This window comes from Dryobates pubescens, chromosome 17 (assembly GCF_014839835.1).
Source record: "Dryobates pubescens isolate bDryPub1 chromosome 17, bDryPub1.pri, whole genome shotgun sequence".
NCBI lineage: Eukaryota > Metazoa > Chordata > Aves > Piciformes > Picidae > Dryobates > Dryobates pubescens.
The window spans coordinates 8971552-8993203 of NC_071628.1; the positions used below are offsets into that span (position 1 = coordinate 8971552).

General features: G+C 42.4%; 1 protein-coding gene across 3 annotated transcripts in view; it reads left to right on the forward strand.

Annotated features, from left to right (window-relative positions):
* Positions 1–21652, forward strand: part of MAP2K5 (mitogen-activated protein kinase kinase 5) — a 173366-nt gene that overhangs the window by 88149 nt on the left and 63565 nt on the right. For all 3 annotated transcript variants that reach the window (XM_054168818.1, XM_009903871.2, XM_054168817.1), the window contains 3 exons: positions 4255–4328; positions 5315–5365; positions 11218–11289. In XM_054168818.1, coding sequence (XP_054024793.1) covers positions 4255–4328; positions 5315–5365; positions 11218–11289 — 197 coding nt within the window. The remainder of the gene's footprint in view (positions 1–4254; positions 4329–5314; positions 5366–11217; positions 11290–21652) is intronic.

Sequence of the window (21652 nt, forward strand, 5' to 3'; positions counted from 1 at the left end):
GTTTTGCCCGGGATTGTCACTTTTTTCCCCTCGATGAAACCAACAAAACTGTTGGAATTCATAGCAAATATTTGTATCAACTATTTGTATCAATTGTCTTAGGCCAGAGAGTAATTCTTTCATGAGGTGCTTGTTTGGCTGCAGCTTGTCCCCAACCCTTCCCTTCCTTTATAGGCTGATCCCCGATTTGCTTTTCTTCTTTTAAGGATTTTCTTCTCTTTTTTTTTTTTTTAAACTTTCATTTTGTTTGTGGAAGGATTTCAGGATCTTGATGAATTAACATGGGGTTTTAATTACATTAGCTTACTGTCACATCCCATGCACCAAGGGAGCTTCAGGTTGGATATTAGGAAAAATTTATTCCCAGAAGAGGTTCTCAGGCACGGGAACAGGCTGCCCAGGGAGGTGGTAGAGCCACCATCCCTGGAGGGATTTAAAAGCCATGTGGATATGATGCTGAGGGATGTGGTTTAGTGGTAGTAGCTTAGCAGTAGTGGTGGCATTATGACCTTTAGGTGAGTGGTTGGACTTGATGATCTCAGAGGTCTTTTCAAACCTCATCAGTTCTATGATTCTATGTGGTGGGAAGGGGAGATGTGGTCTGCAGGTCCCCAGTGACACAAGTTGATGGCTGGGTAGAGCTTTGGCTCTTTGACAGGACAAGGGACAGATGTGACATGATGTTTTCCTTTGGTGAGTCCTCTTAAGAGAGCAAGGTCTTGTGGATTGCACTTGGAGACCACCCTGCCTCTTCCTCTGAGCTCATGACATGTTTGAGTCCTTATAGAAGGAACATTTCATCTGTGTGCCTGTTGCCTTATCATTATTTTCCATGAGGTCAGCGATGATGTTTCATGCTTAGAGCCTCCTTCTGCCTTCCCAGACCCTCCACTCAGAGTGAAGGATTTTTGCTTCGTGCGAGAGTGCCACAGTTGAGCTGATCCTACAAACCTCTTTCCAACTGTATTGCACTAAAGTCTCTCCTCTGCATTTGGTTATTAATTATTTTTGTTAAAACCTTTACAATTAAAGTAAGAACCTGGCTGCACTGCAGTCTTCAGTGTCAGGGCTATCAGCTGCTGGACTCGTGGTGCAGGGTGGTGGGATTTTCTCTGTGTGTAGTTGCATCTTGCTCTTTAGTTGATTACAGTCCAGACCAAGCCTCGTAACGAGGCAGCTCTGTTGGCTGTCATATAATTAGAAAGCAGGTTAAACAGGATTACTGAGCAACAACAGATCTCCTCTGGGTCCAGGACAGAGCCTGCTGCTGCACTCAGCATGGCTGGATGGATTTAGTAGTCACTCAACCCAGAGAGGAGTGTGGGATACCACAAGCAAATATTTGAGTCTTCCTGAAGTTTTAGCTCGAAAGCATTCCTAAAACGTTGTTGGGAAGCATGCAGGAGATTTTGTGACTGCGTGGGTTGCTCTGTGATGATGCTTTGTCTCATCACCCAGGGTGGAAAGTCAGAAAATCCATCAGAATATCCTTCAGAAATGCAGCACAGGGATTGAATTGTGAAAACAAGGTGGAAATGGGGATGCACACAGTCTGTGAGTGCTGTAGCACAATGGAAACACTGGTGACTGGTCTTTCTTCTGTCTTTGGGGGGAAATTGCAAATCACAGGCAATATTGATACTTAAACCATACAGACCCACTTCAGCTGTATCACCTGCTAGTGAATGCTCCCCTGTTTTAAACTGGATTTTTAGCTCAAATATCAGAAAGTATTTAATCAGCTTCTTAATTGAGGTTATACATTTCTACATTACAGAGACAAATTAAGCAGGCTACTGTGGTACCAGCAAACATCTGCTGAACCAAGGCAAACTTAATGATAAACAAAATTAGGTTCTTTTCTAGTTGGGTTTCATCCATCTGCACCCAACTAGTGTTCACTTTTAAAGAAGGCAGGGAGAAAAGCTATTGCTTTTAATCCATTTTGACAGAAGAAAGCAGTGATTAGGCAAAGCCACTGTGCTCTAATCTTCCCAAGTTTAAGCCAGCCCATAATGCTCCCATTATGCTTTCTCATTGGCATGCCTGAAACAGGAAAGATGCTCAATGTTTTCTGCAGTGCCATCAGGCTAGATGTTCAGTCAGATGTGGGTTTTACAGTATGCAGCAGAGTTGTACCAGCATCTTCTGGCACAGGAGGGGAGTCAGCATTAAGGTCTCTGCACCGACAGCCTGCCTTTACAGGGACATCTATGCTTTGCTTGCTGGAGCAGGATTTATGGTCGTTTTAAGGCATTGCTGCCAGTTAACCTCTGCAAAGGTGGTTGCCAAAGGAAAGACCTGGAGCCATTTGGACCTCCTGCTCTCCACAGCCCTTTTCATGGCAACATTTTGATTTAGATCCTCATTCCAGTTCAGAACTGGATGAGCAAGTTTTAAACTGAAAGAGTGGAGATTTAGATTGGGTGTCAGGAAGGAATTCTTTACTGTGGGGGTGGTGACACATTGGAATAGGTTGCCCAAAGGAGCTGTGAATTCCCTCTCTCTGGAAATGTTGGAGGCTAGATTGGATGGATCTTCAAGAAACCTGGTGTAGTGGAAGGTGGCCCTGCCCATGGCAAGTGGGTTTGACTAGGTGATCTTTAATACCTCTTCCAACCCAAACCATTCGAAATATCTAGACATGGCATTTTGGGACACAGTTTAGTGGATATGGTGGTGTTGAGTTGACAGTTAGATTGAGGAACTTAGAGGTCTTTTCCAGCCTTAATGGTTTTACAATTCTAAGGTCCTGAAAGCTTTAAAACTGTGAGATTGGAGCCATTTTATGCAGCAGAAGCCATGGGGGTGGAGGCTGAAATACTGGTGTGCAGAAGAACAGAGCTGCACTGCCTATGTTCCTAGGGCAGGAGGAGGCTCAGATGTGTTCCTGTGTTTGTGTTTTCCCTGTGTTCCTATCTACAGGTGTTTGTGTGGGACACTTCTGTATTTGTAATATTTAGAGAATATCACTTCATGAAATTCAGTGAGGACTGTTAGAGGGAGGCAGGGTTCATTACAGTGGCAGAGTACAAGGCTGCAGGGCTGGAGTGAAGCTTAGAAGGTCAGCTTGGCTATCCTGTGATCCAAAACCAGGCTTCACCATTTGTAGTGTTGCTTTTGGCTTGTTCCTAAATTGTCCAGTGATGGAGTTTGTGCCTTCTCTACCATTTCCACTTTGTGCCATTATCTGCAGAGCCTTTTCTGAAGACCTACTCCAGCCTCCACTCCAGGCAGTTGTTTAATCCCATCTTTATGCAGTTGATTAATCCCTGACTAAATGTGGTGCTTCCACTTGTCCCTGTTGAATTCCATCTTATTTTTTCAGTCTTATTGTCCAATTTGTCAAAATCACTTTGAATTCTAGGTTTCATCCTTCAGGGCACTTGTTGTCCCTCTCAGTCTGGTGTCACCTACAGATTTGGAATTGATGATCTTAAGGGGTTTTTCCAACCTAAATGATTCTGTGATTTAATAACAGGGTTCATCAGTATTCAAGAGGGACAGCTCTCATGTTGTCTGTGCTACTGTAACAAAGCAGAGGTTGCATTTGCAATCTACCTTTGAAATATTTCCTACTCAGATCCATCATGCCAATGTTTGTAACGATCTCTGTAGATGTGATGCCTCTCTAGATGTTGGTAGATGTGGTTCTGAGGGACATGGTTTAGTGGTGACCTGGCAGTGCTGGGTTAATGGCTGGACATGGTTTAATGGCCATGGTGGTGTTAGGTTAAAGGTTGGTTTGGGAGAATCGGAGCCTGGTCTTGTCTTCTCCTGCAGCAGAAGCTGTTATGGAAGTGTTGCTTGGATGCTTAAGGAAATAGCCAGGCTTGGGAATAAGCTGCCTGGGCATGCAGAGACCAGTGGCACATCAACCCTTACAAGCATTTGAGTCTGTGCTGCCATTTTAGCAGCATCCCCAGTATGCAGGTCTATGTGATACTGATCCAGTATTTAAGGAAAATGAAGGAACTGTTCCCCAGCTTAAAATGGCTATACCCATCCCTCCCTCCTTTAAGATCTTGGGTTTCTGCTTTTTTTTTGCCTATGTAATGTGATGTAAAGGTGTTCAAGAAACACATGGACACGTTGTTTCAAGACGTAGCTCAATGGCTGTGATGGTCTTAGGTTGACAGTTGGACTCTATCATCTTGGAGGTCTTTTCCAACCAAAGCAATTTTGATTCCAACCAAAATGACTCTGTGATTTCATGCCATGGATTAAATCCTCTCTTTTTTTCCCCCTCCACAGACGTGAAGCCATCTAACATGTTGGTGAACACACGAGGCCAGGTGAAGCTGTGTGACTTCGGGGTGAGCACCCAGGTAATTCCTCATTTTGATACTCATCCCCCTCTCTCTCTTTTTTCTTTTTTTTCCCCTCCCTCATGTCAAAATCACCTGGCTGCCAGACAGCCAGCCCCACAGCAAGCTCCCCTCTGCTGGGACAACCCTATTCAGCTTTAATCTCTGGGCGACTTTTCTTCATCTGAATATGATTGTTCATTGTTTAATGACAGTAAAAACTGCTGATATTGTAATTACTACTTACGAATAGCAAACTTCATTGATATGCAGCTTTGATATGAAAGCGTTCCGGCCAGACAAAAGGGAGGGCAGAACGAGAGACGTGTCTGGGGAGCCCAACTGGCCCACAATAAAAATTAATATTGGGACTAACAATAGTAGTGGGCTTTTACAATGTGCAGCACAAATTTTAATTAATTTCCATTTTGGGCATCCCTGGAGAACTTCTCTGATAGTGACCCGCGAGCTTGCTGCGATGTTGATTTGAATTTCAGCACCTTTCCTCTCAGCCAAACACGAGGACCAAAGAGAAGGTCAGCCTTGTATTATGAGTTGTCAGAATCTGTTGTCCCTCCAGCGTATTTAGTGCTGGTTGCATTCAAAGTGATGAATTGTGGCTTTATTCACATCTTGAGCCAGCTGACTGAAAAGGGAGGGGAAAGGGAAAAAAAAAAAACCCAACGAACGTGCTCAATCCTACTTCAAATTGACTTTTTTATATCCGACTAGTTTGGGGTACTAAAGCCATAAGCATCCTGTTTAACAGAATTGTTTAAGGTTATCTGCCATAAACTGTAATGCAGTGCTTGTTTAAATTGGAACTCTCATTCCCAACACCAGAGAGATTTAATCATTTTTAATGCCTCCGCAGATAAATTTGTTCCCCTTTCCATAATTTTTCGTTGATTTATAGGAATGATGATTGTAGGTTAAATGAGGAATAATTGCCCATTTTATTTCCACATTATCTTTATATTGTTCTAACAGACTGTTTTGTCTGATAGCTGGTGAATTCTATAGCCAAGACGTATGTTGGAACAAATGCTTATATGGCGGTAAGTGGATTTATGCAGGAGTAGCATTTAAGTACAAGTATTTGTTCACAGTCTTGTTGTGTGGAATGCAGGATGTGCTCTGAATCACTTCTCAAATGTCATCTCTTCCCTGTCCCCAGCATAAGCTGTGTCTTAACTGTGCATGCCACGGAACGGCTCCCTTTCACTGTCACCCAGACCCTTTCCCTTCCTATTTAAACTAAAAGAGGAAGATTCAGAGTGGAGAAAAGGAAGAAATTTTTAGTGTTGAGAGCAGTGAGACCCTGGCCCAGGTTGTCCAGAGATGTGGTAGCTCCAACCCTGGAACTGTTTCAGGTCAGGTGATTTGAGGCTCTGAGCAACCTGCTCTAGTTGAGATATCCCTGCTGACTGCAGGACCTTGACAGGTCACTTCCACCCAAACCAGTCTGTGAGCATTCTATCTGTGCTCACCTACCAGCTCTGTGACCACTGCTCCTCTTGACAGTAGGGAAGAGTAACACTGGAGGAGTGGTTCTGTCATGTATTTCTAGTTGCCTTTACTGCATCGTAATAACTGGGAACAAAGACAAGAGCCAGTTAAACAATCTAAACCCACTGTTCCACAGATAGCCTACATCTCTCTGCAGCCCCACTGACAGCCTGTTACTGTCCATAGTTTGGAGCTGCTGCTCCAAGCCTTTAGCAGATTTGGCACCTTTAGCAAAGCACTGAAACCTGAGCAGACGTCTCATGGGTTTGTTGATGTCTCAACATAAAATCACAGAATGCACTGGGTTGGAAGGGACCCTTGAAGGTCATCATGTCCAATCACCCTGCAGTGAGCAGGGACACCTGCAACTAGATCAGGTTGCTCAGGACCTGTCAAATATGATATGGAATGGATCCAGTGATGGCACCTTCACCACCTCTCTGGGCAACCTGTTCCAGTATTTCACTACTCCTTATGTCTAACTTAAATCTACTCTGCTTTAGTTTAAAAACTTCTATGTAGGTGTTTCCCATGTGAAGCTGCTGTAGAAGTTTGGACCTGAAAATACTTGGACTGGTAATATTAGGGCATTAAATTGCATGTTGTGTAATGTCCACACCACTGGGGCAAGCAAGTCAAGGGAGGTTCTCCTCCCCCTCTACTCTACCCTGGTGAGGCCTCATCTGGAGTAATGGATCCAGTACTGGACTTCTCAGTTCAGGAGTGACAGGGAACTGCTTGAGACAGTAGAGCAAAGGGTTGCAAGGAGGACTAGAACATCTGCTCTAGGAAAAAAGACTGAGGGACTTGGGGCTTTTTATCCTGGAGAAGACTGAGGGGGGGATCTTATCAGTGCTTATAAATACTTAAAAGGTGAGTGTCAGGAGGATGGGGCCAGGTTTTTTTCAGTGGTGCCCATTGACAGGACAAGAGGTAGTAGACACAAACTTGAACATAAGAAATTCCATCTAAACATGAGGAGGAACTTCTTTAATATAAGGGTGGTAGAGCACTGAAGCAGGCTGCCCAGAGAGGCAGTGGAGTCTCCTTCTCTGGAGAGCTTCCAAACCCACCTGGCCGTTGTGATCCTGGGCAAGCTGCTGTGGGTGTGCCTTCCAACCCCTACCATTCTGTGATTCTATGATTCTAGCTGTCCTGACAACTGGCATGTGAGGTTCATGTCATTCATATAAGTGAGGGGAGCCAGTCTGGAAATAAATGACACAAGTTAGCATCTAGTTTTCAATAGGTAATACATTTACTTTTAATTCTCCATTTAACATTTGTGAAAAACTGAAATGCTTCAGCTTAGAGCAGCACATCAACAGTTGCCTTCTATTTTTAACCATTAGAATTCTTTCACAAAACTACTTATGTATTAATTAATTTCTTTTTTTTTAAGTGCTTTGCTTGTTTAAAAAACAAAGTGTGAACAATACAAAGTGGTTGCTAGTTGTGTTTTTCAAACCTCAGGAAAGAGGAGAGAGAAATCCATGACCTTTAATTGCTTTCAGGTTTGTTTTTTTCCCCCTTACTTTCCTGTAAGAAGAAAGCAGACCAGGGTGTCCATTTGTTTACTAAGTGCTTTTCTAGTCAAGGTGTAGTCATTATGTGGCTTCTGAAACACTCATCCTAGAAAGACTTGGGCTATCCTGTGTCATCAGAATATCATGTGCAGAAAAATGTAAAATAGAAAAGGGAGGGGAGGGAAAATATGTTTTCTAATGCATTTCTACCTTCACTAGTAAGCCTCTGTGCCTCCATTTTCTAAAAGAACTGGAATAGAGCAAATCAAACACACAAACAGCTTCAAATTAATCAACTTTTCCAACTCAGTTGTTACTCTTAAGAGTGGTCCTAAGCAGATCTAAGAATTAAATTGTATTATGCTTTTAGTGTTCAAGTCAAGATTACTATTCTCTTTCCCAGGTGTACATTAAATAAATTACTTTTCCTTTCCTTCCCCTCTCCTTATTGTTTATGGATGAATGTGATGCAGGCATCTATTAATTGTAGAAGAGAGATTTAAGCTAAAATGATCACTTGATCTGATTTCTTGTCTCCAGATTGTTCCGCTTGCTCTACGAGTTCTTTGTCGTGATCAAATTTATAGTCTACTCATCAGAAAATAATGAAGCTTTGCTTTGCCTTGGCAGACTGAGTGAATTTGAAACCATTAAAAAAAAAATGGAGGTTCTGCTGAAAACCAACAAGCAAAAAATCTCTTTTGATAGAGCTGCTTATCTTTAGGTTGATCTGTGTGTTGCACTTTGTTTTCTTCTTCTTCTTCTCATCTGCTTTTCCCTGCTCTTGAATTCATCAGACTGGATTTTTTTGTTTCAAGGAGCAAGTGATTTACTGGCCATGATATTCTGTGGATAAATAATTTCTAAAAATAAGCTGCTCTTTAAAACTTGAGCTTGTGTTTTATATATAAATGTTTAGAGTAGATATAGATATTGATATAGAGATATAGATATCGAGATATATAGAGATATAGATACCGAGATATATATAAAAGAAGTAAGATAGTTAATATAGAGGGAGGAAAAAATAGACTTTATATAGAATGGCCTGTGGATTTAGGAAGTATATACAACATTTATTTATTTTTATAGAATAGAATGTACATTTGTAAAGTATATCATGTTTACATTTATAAATGTTATAGATAATATTTACAATTCTATTTTTATGTAATTACAACATGTAAGTGCATAATACATAAAAGATGCATATGTTTATACCCATACAAAATATGGAGATATATAGACTGCCTAAAACCTATAGATTATATAAATATATACTTTATATAAAGATACATAAATATAAAAATACATAAAATGCATCTTAAAACCCACATCTTAGAGTGTGTGTGTATATATATATATACACACACATACATACATATATATATATATATATATAAAGAAAATACTTGTAAAGCAAGAATAAAGAATTTCATGTTGCTCAGTGTGAATTCTGCATCTGATTTGGTGGTTTAGGCAAAAACAGGGTCTCATCTCCACCAAAATGATCCATGGCACTGCTCCAGTTGCAGGGCCCACACTGGGCCAGGACAGCTGATACTATATTATGTTGTAACTTGTAATATTTTAAATATCAATATACGTTTTTGGCTGCTTCTCCGCATTTTGATGAGGATCTTTGTCAGTGTAAGAAGATGCTTTAAAATCATATCCCTATGGGATGCTGTTGTAAACATTTCAAAGATATGCTGACCTGTGCTAGTTGTGGAATCACAGATTTACAGATCATAGAATCCTAGACTGGCTTGGGTTGGATGGGACCTTAGAGATCATCTGCTCCAACCTCCTCGCCATGGGCAGGGATGCCTCTCAACTAGACTCAGCTGCTCAAGGTCTCATACAACCTGGCCTTGAACACCCCCAGGGAGGAGGCATCCACAGCCTCCCTGTGCAGCCTATTCCAGAGTCTCACCACCCTCGTACTGAAGAACTTCTTCCTAATATCCAGTCTGAACCTACTCTCCCTCAGCTTCAAACCATTCTCTCTTGTCCTGATGCTAGACACCCTTATGAAAAGTCCCTTTCCAGCCTTCCTGCAGGATCCCTTCAGGTATTGAAAGGCAGCTTATAAGGTCCTCCCAGAGCCTTCTCCTTTCTGGGCTGAACAACCCCAGTGCCCTCAGCTTATCCTCACAGCAGAGATGCTGCAGCCCTTGCATCGTCTTTGTGGCCCTCCTCTGGCCTGGCTCCAACAGCTCTGTGTCCTTCTTATGATAAAGATAGAATCATGCATTCACAGATTGATAGACTCAAAGATTCATAGAATCATGACTTGGAACAGTGATCCCCAAAAATCTTACTTAAGTTAGTTATATATAGCTAGAACTATTCTTAAAACAAGTAATGAAAAATAAATACCAAACAAATTGACCACTGTTCAGCTCAAAATCAGTGAGACTTGGTCAAAAAGATTTCATTCCTGTTGCTTCTGGGGTGTTTTGTAGGTGAAGGCAGCTTAGGGAAGGCTACCTTTAAAGATAACCCAGGCAGCAGTGTGTTTTTTATTTAACATTCAAGCTGCGCTAAAAGCTCTTGACCTGGGATTAGCAGTGCAGAGTAAACATCCGAAAACACATTGGGCTGGCACTAATTTGGGAGCCTGCTTTCTAAAAAAGGTCTCTGGATTATTAAAGACTAAAAATACAGCCAGTGCTTTGTAGGTGGCTGGGCTAGACAGGTGCATTAACAGCACAGTGGGGAGAGAGGTCTCATGGAGCCTTTTATTGTTACATTTCATGCTGTACTTGACCTTGGAAATGCTTAAATTGTAGCTTTCAAGTAAAAACTAGCAGTTATATTTTACAGCATTCTATTTCATGAGGCATTAAGCCTGCTATTAATACTTTGGAGTGATATTTTTTTCTTTTTCTTTTTCTTTTTTTTTTTCCTATAGGTCAAAACTGAAATTAAAAAGTATATAAAATAAAATTGCTGGCATGTGACTTCATTGATTCTTTTGGCTTCAATAACTTTGCTTCTTAAACCAGTTACTCCCCATTCCCTCGACTCAACATCAGAATCTTGTTTCCTGGTAGCTCACCTGGGCTTAGCAATAAATGTGTGTACCAGTGGACTCACACAACTTGACCCTGTGCTTTGCTGCATGTCTGCAAGCTTTATATGTTGGCTAAACCAGCCAAAGTCAACTTTACAAGGTCCATAGCCATGTGTGGCTGCAAGCCTGAGCAGTGCCAAGCCCTTTCCACTTGCAGAGAGGCAAAAATAAGTGGTGTTTGAAGAATAGAATAGAGTAGAATAGAATAGACCAGACCAGACCAGGTTGGAAGAGATCTTTGAGATCAAGTCCAGCCTATCATCCAACACCATCTAATCAACTAGACCATGGCACCCAGCACCCCATCCAGTCTCTTCCTAAACACCTCCAGTGATGGTGACTCCACCTTTGCCAGGTTAGCTGGTGAGCTTTCAGCACTCTTTGTGCTTTCTCAATTGATTTGCTTGCCCTGGGCTGAGATTTGTGAGATAAATACATAAAACATACAGCTTTGCATTTTGTGCAAAACACAAAGCTCCCTAGTATCAGGTGATAGAATGAGAGGAGATGGCTTCAAATTGTGCCAGGTAGGGTGGTTTAGATTGTATGTTAAGGAACATTTCTTCTCTGCAAGAGTGGTCAGGCATTTGAACAGGCCACCCAAGGATGTGGTGGTGGTCACCATCCCTGGAGGCATTCAGGAAACATGTGGACATGGCACTTAGAGACATGGTCTAGTGGCCATGGTGATGTTGGGTTGATGGTTGAACTCGATGGTCTTAGAGGGCTTTTCCAACCTAAGCAGTTCTATGGTTCTGTGAAATTTGTTTGCTAATCTTAAGATGTTTCTTTGCAGCCTGAGAGGATTTCAGGAGAACAGTATGGAATTCATTCGGATGTCTGGAGTCTAGGGATTTCCTTCATGGAGGTAAGCAAATATCTTGTCATTTTCACGTGCATATTGCCAGAATAAAATCTTAATATGAAGATATTTTAATGTAGTCTTTGTGTATTCTTCTATATCTGCATGCTTTTAATTATTGCTACATTTTTTGCCTGGATTTAGAATGGATTTATTCTTACTGTGTTCAGTTCGGTGACATCCTCTGTACAACCCAGTAACACTCTTAAGCCCTCTAATAAAACTCCAAATGAGGGTAAGAAGTAGGGCTAGTGATAGAACATGAGGGCCTGAAGCTGCACATGGGGAGATTTAGGCTGGACACTAGGAATAATTTTTTCACTGAAAGGCTTTTCAGATATTGGAACAGGGTGCTCAGGGAGGTGGTGGACTCACCATCCCTGGAGGTGTTTAAAAAAACCCCAAAACTCAAGTGGACATGGCAGTTGGGTCATGGTTTAATAATCATGGTGGTGTTGGGTTGATGGTTGGATGTGTTTATAGTCTGTGTGGATGTGGTGCTTTGGGTATGACTTAGTGCTGGACTAGGCAGAATAGGTTGAACTTGATATTCTTGAAGGTCTTTTCCAACCTAAACGGTTCTATGGTTCTTCATCCTTTCAATACCTCTAGGGTGGAAGATGATGGTATTTCTATATCACATCTTGATGGGCCAGGACAGGAGAAAGACTTATCAGAATGAACAGTTCAGAGGGAATGTGCTCATAAATGTGGCCATTGAGGAGAAGCCATGCTTTCTGCAGGTTTGGTCAGAATAAGGTCAGGTTTGATTCTGGGAAAAGGTGGCTTTTTTTATTTCAGCTTGGGGTTTATCAGATGTTTGAAGAACCATGAATTCCAATGACTCAATGAAAATGGATGATTATTTATAGGAAAGATAATCTAGAGTGTATAAGTTGTGTAGCAATGCCTGTGTTGTGATGGCATCTTGACCAGTAAGATCAAATCTGGCTTGTATTTTGTCTGGAAGATGGGACAGGAAGCTCTGGTGTGGTAGTGACACTAGGTTATGTTCATATAGCTCTCTTCATGCTGGCCACAAACAAGCCAGCTACAGCTGGAAACCCTTATAGCCTTAATAGCTCAAGTAATAAACTCTCAGGAGACTTCTCCAGCTGAAGGACAGTGTCATGAAAAAGTCTCCTTCTGCTTGGGGCAGTTGTTTGTTCCTGTAAGAACAGGCTCCCCAGGGAAGTGATTGAATTGCCATCCCTGAAAGTGCTTAAAAGCTGTGGAGATGTGGTGCTGAGGGACATGGTTTAGCACCAGACTTGGCAGAGTTACAAAATGGTTGGACCCCATGATCTTAAAGGTCTTTTCCACCCAAAGTGATTCAGTTTGAAGGATGAATTTCACATTATATTAACCCACACTGGGAAAACTCCTTTAATTTGCATCGATTCTCCTCTTTTAAAACTTCTCAACTCCTTTTATTTCCCAGTCTCACTTCCCACCACTGCATTGTGAACCAGATGTACAAAACCCAATTTGATGCCGTGTGCTTTGTTAATTGGCATGTCATCTGGTCCTCCGAGACCTCTCCTCAACATGATCGCTGCTTTATTGAAGTGGTTAAGAGTGATGTGTTAAATGATGAAAGCAAGGACAGTGGCTTAGAAAAATGTCTCCCAAAAGGTGAAGAAGATGCTCAAAGAGCCACGCAAGGTCACTGTCATTACGGTAACACTGTATTGACGTGGGGATTGGGAGTGGAGGCACCCAGGTTCTTGTTTATGAAACTGTTAAAAAGAGAAGCGGGCATTTGCTGGAGGAATTCCAAGTCCTCTCCATTTACTAATGTAGTACTCCAGCCTTGCAACTTTGTGCTGTTAGAGCATGTTAATGTAAAATAAATGACATGTGGGACCAAGTTAGCCAAGGCTGCTGTGACATAGGATGACATAAAATAGCAGCTAAGTAAATCTTCTTCAACGTTCTTCTGAGCCTTTACAATGCCTGCAATTTCTTTACTGCAAAGCCATGTGTGATGAGCCACTGAACTGATGATTGTGGAGGTGAAGAAAACTGCCCCAAAAGAACTTGCTAGCAGAGCGTGATGAGTATATGGTGTGGGTCCCACCTAAGGTTTAAGACATGGAGAGTGTTCATGTTGCTTTTGAAGTAAGAGGTGATTGACAGTGTTTAGTCTTGCCTTGGCCAAGAGAAGAAGAAGAAATGTTGCTATCTGCATTATTATTGTTGTTAGTATTAGGATATTTGTTTACATATTATTAGCTGTGGGCTTGGGGCAGAGTGAATGGAAAGTGGTTCGGTAGAAAAGGACCTGGTGATGATGGTTGACAGCCAGCTGAATATGAGCCAGCTGTGTGCTCTGTTGGCCAAGAAGGCCAACAGCATCCTGGCCTGGATCAGCAGTAGGATGGCCAGCAGTAATAGGGAAGTGATCATGGCCCTGTACTGGGCACTGATGTGGCCACACCTTGAATCCTGGGTTCAGTTTTGGGCTTCTCAGTCCACGAAGGACATTAAGATTCTGGAGCATGTCCAGAGAAGAGCAGCAAAGGTGGTGAAGGGTCTGGAGAACAGGGCCAGTGAGCAGTAGCTGAGGGAACTTCAGTTGTTCAGTCCAAAGAGAGGAGGCTGAGGGGAGACCTCGTTGCTCTCTACAACTTTTTTCCTGCAAGTGTTGTCAGGCATTGGAACAGGCTGCCCATGGAGGTGGTGGAGTCACCATCCCTGGAGGTGTTCAAGAAACCTGGGGACATGGCACCTGGGGACATGGCTTAATGGCTACAGAGGTGTTGGGTTGATGGTTGGACTGAATGATCTTAGAGATCTTCTCCAACTGAAACAATTCTATGATTCTCTTATTGCTGCTGTTATTGTTATTCTACAATTTTGTGGGGGTCTGCATTCCTTCAGGATTTTTTGAAATGAAGTAAATTTAATCCATCATCTGTAAAACTATTTAATCATCACAAACAGTTTGTGTGTTTCCATGAGGTGTTTAGATGTTTTATTGAAGTGCTCACAGGTTGACAAAGCAGGTTCAATTTAAACTGATGACATTGCTGTCACCACACTGAAGACAGTGTCAGCATTTTCATTTTGAAAAGCAGTTTTTCAGGGGTTTATAACTCAGTCATAAAATACACTCTGAGCCGACTGGGCTGAGGCCGAGTACTCTGTGTGCTCTCTAACCGATCTGGGCTGCCTCCAAGAGCTGTGCTCTGCTCAGGAGGATACTTTAAATGGCCTGATATTTCTTGTTACTCTCCAAAGTGACTCTAATCCTACCTTGCATGGCAGCATGAAGTGCAAAGCATCCAAAAGAATATAAAATGCATCCTGTTGGTTCTTGATAGCATTCATGGTACTTGGTTTTGGATGTTTGAGGAGCAGATACACCTTCAGCTCAGCCACTTCTCTTAGGGTAGGAGACTGCTGTAAGAGACCAGAATCATAGAATCACAGAATGGTTTGAACTGGGAGGGACCTTTAAAGATCATCTAATTCCAAGCTCCTTCCCATGGCTGAAGAAGCAGGGTGAGGAGAGTGTTGGTTGCACTCTATAGGGCTGGTGTATTTTCAAGTCTTCCTGCTTCTACAACGGGTTGTTTCTTGGTTTTCCCCTGGATTTTACCACCTCAAAGCTGCCTGCTGAAGAGCAATGTCATGCTCTCAAGATGCTACTGAGGACCAGTCTCGTATGTGTCATGAGGAGATGAAAGGGAAGGGAGTTTTGGGAAGGGAAAGGAATAGGTTTGATCCACATTTTTCATAGGGGCAAAATAATATCAATCATAGAATCATATCATAGAATGGTTTGGGTTGGAAGGAGCATTCAAAGGTCACCTAGTCCAGTCCCTCAGCAGTCAGCAGGGATGTCTGCAACTAGAGCAGGTTGCTTAGAGCCCCAAACAGCCTGACCTGCAACAGTTCAAGAGATGAGGCACTTCCCACCTCTCTAGGCAACCTGAGCTAGGGTCTTGGTAAGGGTTGGATGTACAAGATTTCTTCCTTATAGGAATAGACTTCCAAATCCTTGCCGGAAGATCCAGGGCTCATGTCTTCAGATATGATAGGATTGCATTGGATTACATTGAAATACAGGAAATGAAAGTGATTTTCTTGTGCTACAAGCCAAGTAAGTTTTGGAAGTAGAACATGAGCTTGTGTGCATGGCTAATGATACCTTCCTGCACCTTCTATTTTAAGTCTTCAGTCACCAGAGTTCTCTGTTGTCTGTGTATTTGTGAGAGTTTTTGAGGGTCACTAGTAGTTTGTGACCTTTGCAGTAAGATGCTTCTTGAAGCAATGTTCCAAGCACACATATGACAGAGTTCCTGGGGTGGTGTGTGTTTCCACAGGCAGGAACACCAATATGCATCCAACACACATCCTTCCATCATGTCTTTCAAGCACACAGGCATTTCTTCTGAGTAGGGCTAACACTCATTGCATGCAGTGTCAACTTCGTGGAGTCTTAGACTCCCAGCACACTTGGGCTGGGAGCACAGACAGATATAAGAAGAGCTCACTCAGATGATAAAGGCAAAGAGGAGATGATGTTTGAAGAGGGTGTGATAAGAGAAGAAGCTCTAAAGAATCAGCTTTAAGGTGATTCTCTCAAAGCACTTCAGTCTAAGATGTTTAACTGCATACAAGTGATGTAAAGACTCAGGTTTATGTAATCTGGTCAAGGACAGGAGTCTTCAGGAGAATTTCTAAGGAGTCTGAAATTTGTGATCAGTGACATATCTTCAGCTTTGAAGTGGAAATGGTTCAAGATGAAGGTCATGAGCTGATCTGCAGGAAGTTCTGCAAACCACAATTTCTTCTTCTGCAGGATTTCACTTATGCCAACGTTATGGTTGGTCTTGCATCACTTTTACACCCTTACCTAAACATCAGCAGATAGATGTTGGAGGGGCAGTTCTGAGATGCAATGCTTGGTGGTACAGCATGGTTTCTGTAGTGCACCTGGAGACTTGATGAGGGTTTGGTAGAAAGGGTCATGATGATGATGGGTAAACTGTGAATGTCAGTGTGACTGCTGGAAGGAGATGTGGACCATCTCTGACCTACAGTGTCAAAAGCTCCTCTGAGCACAGGCAGGAGGAATATTAATTAAAATAGGCCCTTAGATGATGGCAAAGGTCAGGCTTTAAAAGGAAATAAGAATTTGCATTTGATCTCCATGCAGAGCAGGAGTCTTGGTGTCATAACAAACTATTTGGCTGAACTGAGGTGTCTCTCCTCAAGGGACAGTTTGTACTGGACTTGTTCTTGCTTTTTGTGTGCTTGGAATGAGAGAATTATTTTATTATTACTGGTTTAAACTGGAGAGACTGGGAAAGGTGATGCTGCTGGTGCTGGTAGAGCCACTGAGCCTCTGAGAAGGGCTCATAGCAGACAGCTTGAGGTCATCCTGCAGAATTTTAGTCAATAACTTGAATTGTTCTTACATGTATGTAGTTTTAGTCAATCTATACAGAATGATGCCTTTCAGAAACTTGTTCTTAGGAAAAAGCTGGCCTCAATTTTCATTATTTTTTTTCCCCCTTGAGCTATTTTGAGTGATTTCTCCAAACCGTTAGCTCCCTTTTCCTCATCTACCATCTTCAGCAGCCACCAGGATGAAGACAGACAATGTCCAGCTCCATCCCCATCTTTGTGGTGGCAGAATTAGAAGGAAAGGTACCAGTGCCTGAGGGTTGGGTCATGAATTAATAATTGCTGTGTCGGTGGGGGGAGGCCCGTCAGAAGAGCTGGAGACAGGGGAAGTTGCCTCGCAGAGCGCTATCAATCACTCAGTGACCATAACTTCCAGTAATTAGTGTATTTTATGGGCCTTTGCTTCAGTGACTCGGAAGCACATATGCTCCACTCCCAGCTAAACTTAGCCAGAGTAATATTCCAGGATGATTTATCCGCTTGCTGCACTGGGATGTAACCCTATATTAGGTGAAGATTGTGAACTAAGCTGCAATAAAGTGGAAGTTTAGGTACAGTTTGCACGGGGTGAGACCTCAATGTATCATGTTTCCCAGCAATTGCTCTTAGGCCACCCCGGGCAGGCACTGAGGTGGCCAAATAAATAAGACAATTCTCTACCTGAGTGGATGGATAAGTGGACAATGAAGGGATACCATCCCCTGTGGTGTGCATATATAGGATATATATCTATTACATATAGGATTGTGTAAGGTAAATTAACATTCTGGTGTTTTTATACTGTGTAGCATAGCTGGTTTTACTTCTGAAATAGCAACATTTAGAAATATTTCTCAGTCAGTTCCACCTTGCCCTATTATTTAATTGGTTTCTCATGGTGTATGAACTGTCATACCTGTGGAGATGGAGAACAGCTGCAGTTGAGCTGCTTTTCACAGAAACCCAGTGTGGTGGAGGTTGGAAGGAACCTCTGGAGATCATCCAGTCCATCCACAGCAGCTTGCCCAGGATCACAATAGCCAGGTGGGTTTGGAATCTCCCCAGGGAAGGAGACTCCACAACCTCTCTGGAGAGCCTCACACCAAAGAAATTTCTTCTCCTGTTCAGGTAGAACCACCTGGTTTCCACATTGTGCCCATTGCCTCTTGCCCTGTTCTGGGGTGCCACTGAGAAGAGTATGGCCCAATCCTCTTGCCCCTCATGGGCCCTTTATCTCTGACTGAGCGTTGAGCAGATCCACTCACACGCTGTTCTTCATGAGGGTAAACGGCCCCAGATGTCTCAGCCTTTCCTACCCTCACAGAGATGCCCCAGGTCCCTCAGCACCTTTGTAGCCTCCCCTGGACTCTCTCCAGTAGCTCCCTGCCTCTCTTGAACTGGACACCCCAGAACTGGACCCAGTACTCCAGATATGGCCTGATTAAGGAAGAGTAGAGGGGGGAGGAGGAGAACTTCCTTCAGCTTGCTGGCCACACACTTCTTCATGTATGTCAGAAGACCACTGGCCTTCTTGGCCACAAGAGCACACTGATGGCTCATACTGGACTTTTCTGCCAGCCCCCCCAGGTCCTTCTCCATGGAGCTGCTTTCCATCAGAACAACCAGATTGACTTTTCTTTTTCCTGTAGCTATTGAATACAAATCCAGCGCACGCACACACACACAAAGAAAGCATGAAGCCTCTCTTCTCCAACAAGTGGCCTCATTAATCTTTATGGACCATTTGTGTGAATTTTGCAGCCACCAATTTCTGTAGATTGGTCCTGAAAGGCCCAGGTCCCACCTTTAGAAAGGGCTTTGCTCTTCTGAGCAACACCTTTGAAGACGCAGCCGTAAAAGCCTGGTAATAGAAGGGGTTTGTGGAGGGGAAGAAATGTGCAATTTAATCATGATTGTCTGAGCTCTTTAGTTTGCAGTGCATTTCCTATAGTTCATATTTAAAAGAAGTCAAAGTGAAACTAATTATCTTTAATTAAGGTGAATTAGGCTTTGATTTTTAATATATTTTATGGAGAGAGAGCTTCAACTCATCTGCTCAAGCCAAGGAATGTCCCAAAGGTTATTAGGGCATATTTCTGTTGGGCCTGATGGTTATTAGTAATAACCTTCTTCCTCATAGTCCTAGACATGAACAAATCTGTCACTTCATCAGTCTCTGTTACCCGCGCTTATGCCCCTCCACAGGGGTCGCAGATTCCACAAGTTATCAGCTAATGGCCTTATACATTAAAAATTGAAGCTTCCCTCACTCCCAGGCCTTTCAAGGCTTTGTTCTTAAGCCCCAGACACTTTGGAGTGCAGCTGCAAACTATAGGCAGAAGATTAAATTAATTTGTAACTCTTTTCTTTTTTTTTTCCTTTCTTCCCCCCCCCCCCCCCTTCTCATCCTGCATTACTAAATCCTGCACATTTAATTGAAACCCTACTTCAAGATGCTTTGTGTTTCTGTTCTTCTTTGTTGTCAGTTTAACCTCAGAAGCACTTTAATGCTGGTAAATTGCTGTTATATCCTTTTGGATTCTCGGGTGTTGTTTTTTTTCCCCCCTTCTTAAAACCATGCAATAAGAGGACAGAGAAATTGATGTTGGAAAGGAAGAGAAATCTTAGAGTAGTTTTTGAGGTATTTAATATTTATTAAGGTCCATACCCTGCAGAGTTTCAGGTGATTTGGAAGCCATCTATCTAGGAATGGATAAATTGGTCTTGGAATGAAATTCCACCTAGGGAATTTTATGTTATCCAGTAGTTAAGTCTGATTTTTAAAGTTTCCTCTGTCTGAATGTTCCCGAAGTGGCGGCTGCCTCTCCATAAAACGAGAGGTTTAACTGCAGTGCACAATCTAAATGCAAAATCCTTGGATGGAAATTTAATTGTGCAAAATGTGCACGAGGTAATTAAGAACAAATTTTAGAACGTTTCAGACTATAAAAGTTCCTCCTTCAGCTGGAGCACCAGCGATATTCGGAGCGCTTATTTTCAATTTGCAGTTATGCCGAGAAACATGGAATGTGTCTGAAGCAAGAATAAAAACATCCCATGCTTTTCAGCAGAACTGTAAATTAAAAAAACAGAACCACAAAACAAACCCTTGCACAACACAGAAAATAATCTAAGTGGGAGACTTCATTGCCTGAAGTGTCCTAAAAATATGTTTGGAACTTCCTTCCCTTCCTCCCTCTGTCTCTGAACACAGGGTGCAGACCAAGCTGCCGTTGTAATTCTTATTAACAATATACAAGCAGGCAAGGAAAGAGCCATGTGGAGGCAGTGATTTGTCAGTGAGGATTTTTGGATTTCCATTTTTGTGGTTCCAAAGGTGTTGATTTTATTATTTCAACAAGTCATTTTTACTTTCTGGTCACTTACCTGCACATTAATATTATCACCAGATAGGTTAGAGTTGTCATCTAAACTTCTGGTCTCGTGTTCTTTTTTCCTTCCCATTTTAGATATAAAAATTTAGATATAAAAATGTCTAAAAGGTATCTTTTATATATATAGAAATACCTAAAATATATCTAGATAGATATATCTATATCTATAGATATCTATAGATAGATATCTATGCAGTGATATCTATAGATATCAGTGAGATCTATAGATATCTATAGATAGATAGATATCTATAGATAGCTATTTATAGGTAGGTAGATAGATATAGGTAGATAGATATAGATAGATCTATCTGTATATCTATATCTAGATGTAGAGATATAGATCTTTATAGATATTTATATCTATTTAGATAGATATAAAGTCTTAAATATATCTTTCAATATAGGTGTGTGAGTGATTGCCCATTGGAATGGGCTGCCTGGGGAGGTGGTGGAGTCGCCATCACTGGAGGTTTTCAGGAGAAGACTTGATGGGGTGCTTGGTGCCGTGGGTTAGTTGTTTGGGTGGTGTTGGATTGGTTGATGGGTTGGATGCGATGATCTTGAAGGTCTCTTCCAACCTGGTTTATTCTATTCTATATATATATATATACAAAGATAGATAAAATAGATACCTAAAAGATACCACTTTTAAGTATAAAATCATAGAATCATGAAATGGTTTGGGTGGGAAGGAACCCTCAAAGGTCATCTTGTCCACCCCCCCCTGCAGTCAGCAGGGACATCTCCAACTCGATCATGTTGCTCAGGGCCCCTTCAAGTTTGACCCTCCAGGGATGGGGCCTCCACCACATCTCTGGGCAACCTGTCCCAATGTTTCACTGCTCTGACCATAAAGGTTAGAGTTGTCACCAAAATCGAGGGCTTCATATTCTGTTTTGTTTCCCTTACCTCTTTTTAGATATAAAATCATGGAATCATAGAATAGTTTGGGTGGGAAGGGACCTTTCAAGGTCATCTAGTCCAACACCCTTGCAGTCAGCAGGGACATCTGAAACTAGAGGTTTTGCAGAACCCCAAACAACCTGTTCCAGAGTGGGTCCAGGAATGGGGTATCTGCCACCTCTCTGGGCAACATGGGCCAGAGCCTCATCAAAATCACACACAGACAAGTGAAAGTATGTAGGAAAGTGTTATTCTGACATATTTCTTGCTGATCTGATTTGATTTTCATATTTCCATGCTAGCATTACACAGACTGGTAGGGGCTGCAAGGGGGACTTCTGGAGATCATCCAGTCCAACCCTGCTGCTAAAGCAGGGGCACCTACAGCAGCTTGACCAGGATCACAATGGCAAGGGGGGTTTGGAATCTCTCCAGAGGAAACTCCACAGCCTCTTTAGGCAGCCTGCTCCTGCAGCAAAGAAATTTCTCCTCTTGTTCAGATGGAATGAACCTCCTGGCTTCCAGTTTGTGCTTGTTGTCCCTTGTCCTTTCACTGGGCACAGTCTGGGTAGGCACATGGCTGAACTGGACAGAGCACTGCAGCTCACTAGGGCTTTTCCCTATCCATAGGGAAGTAAGAAGCAGCTCCTTGATGATTAAACATTCCCCTT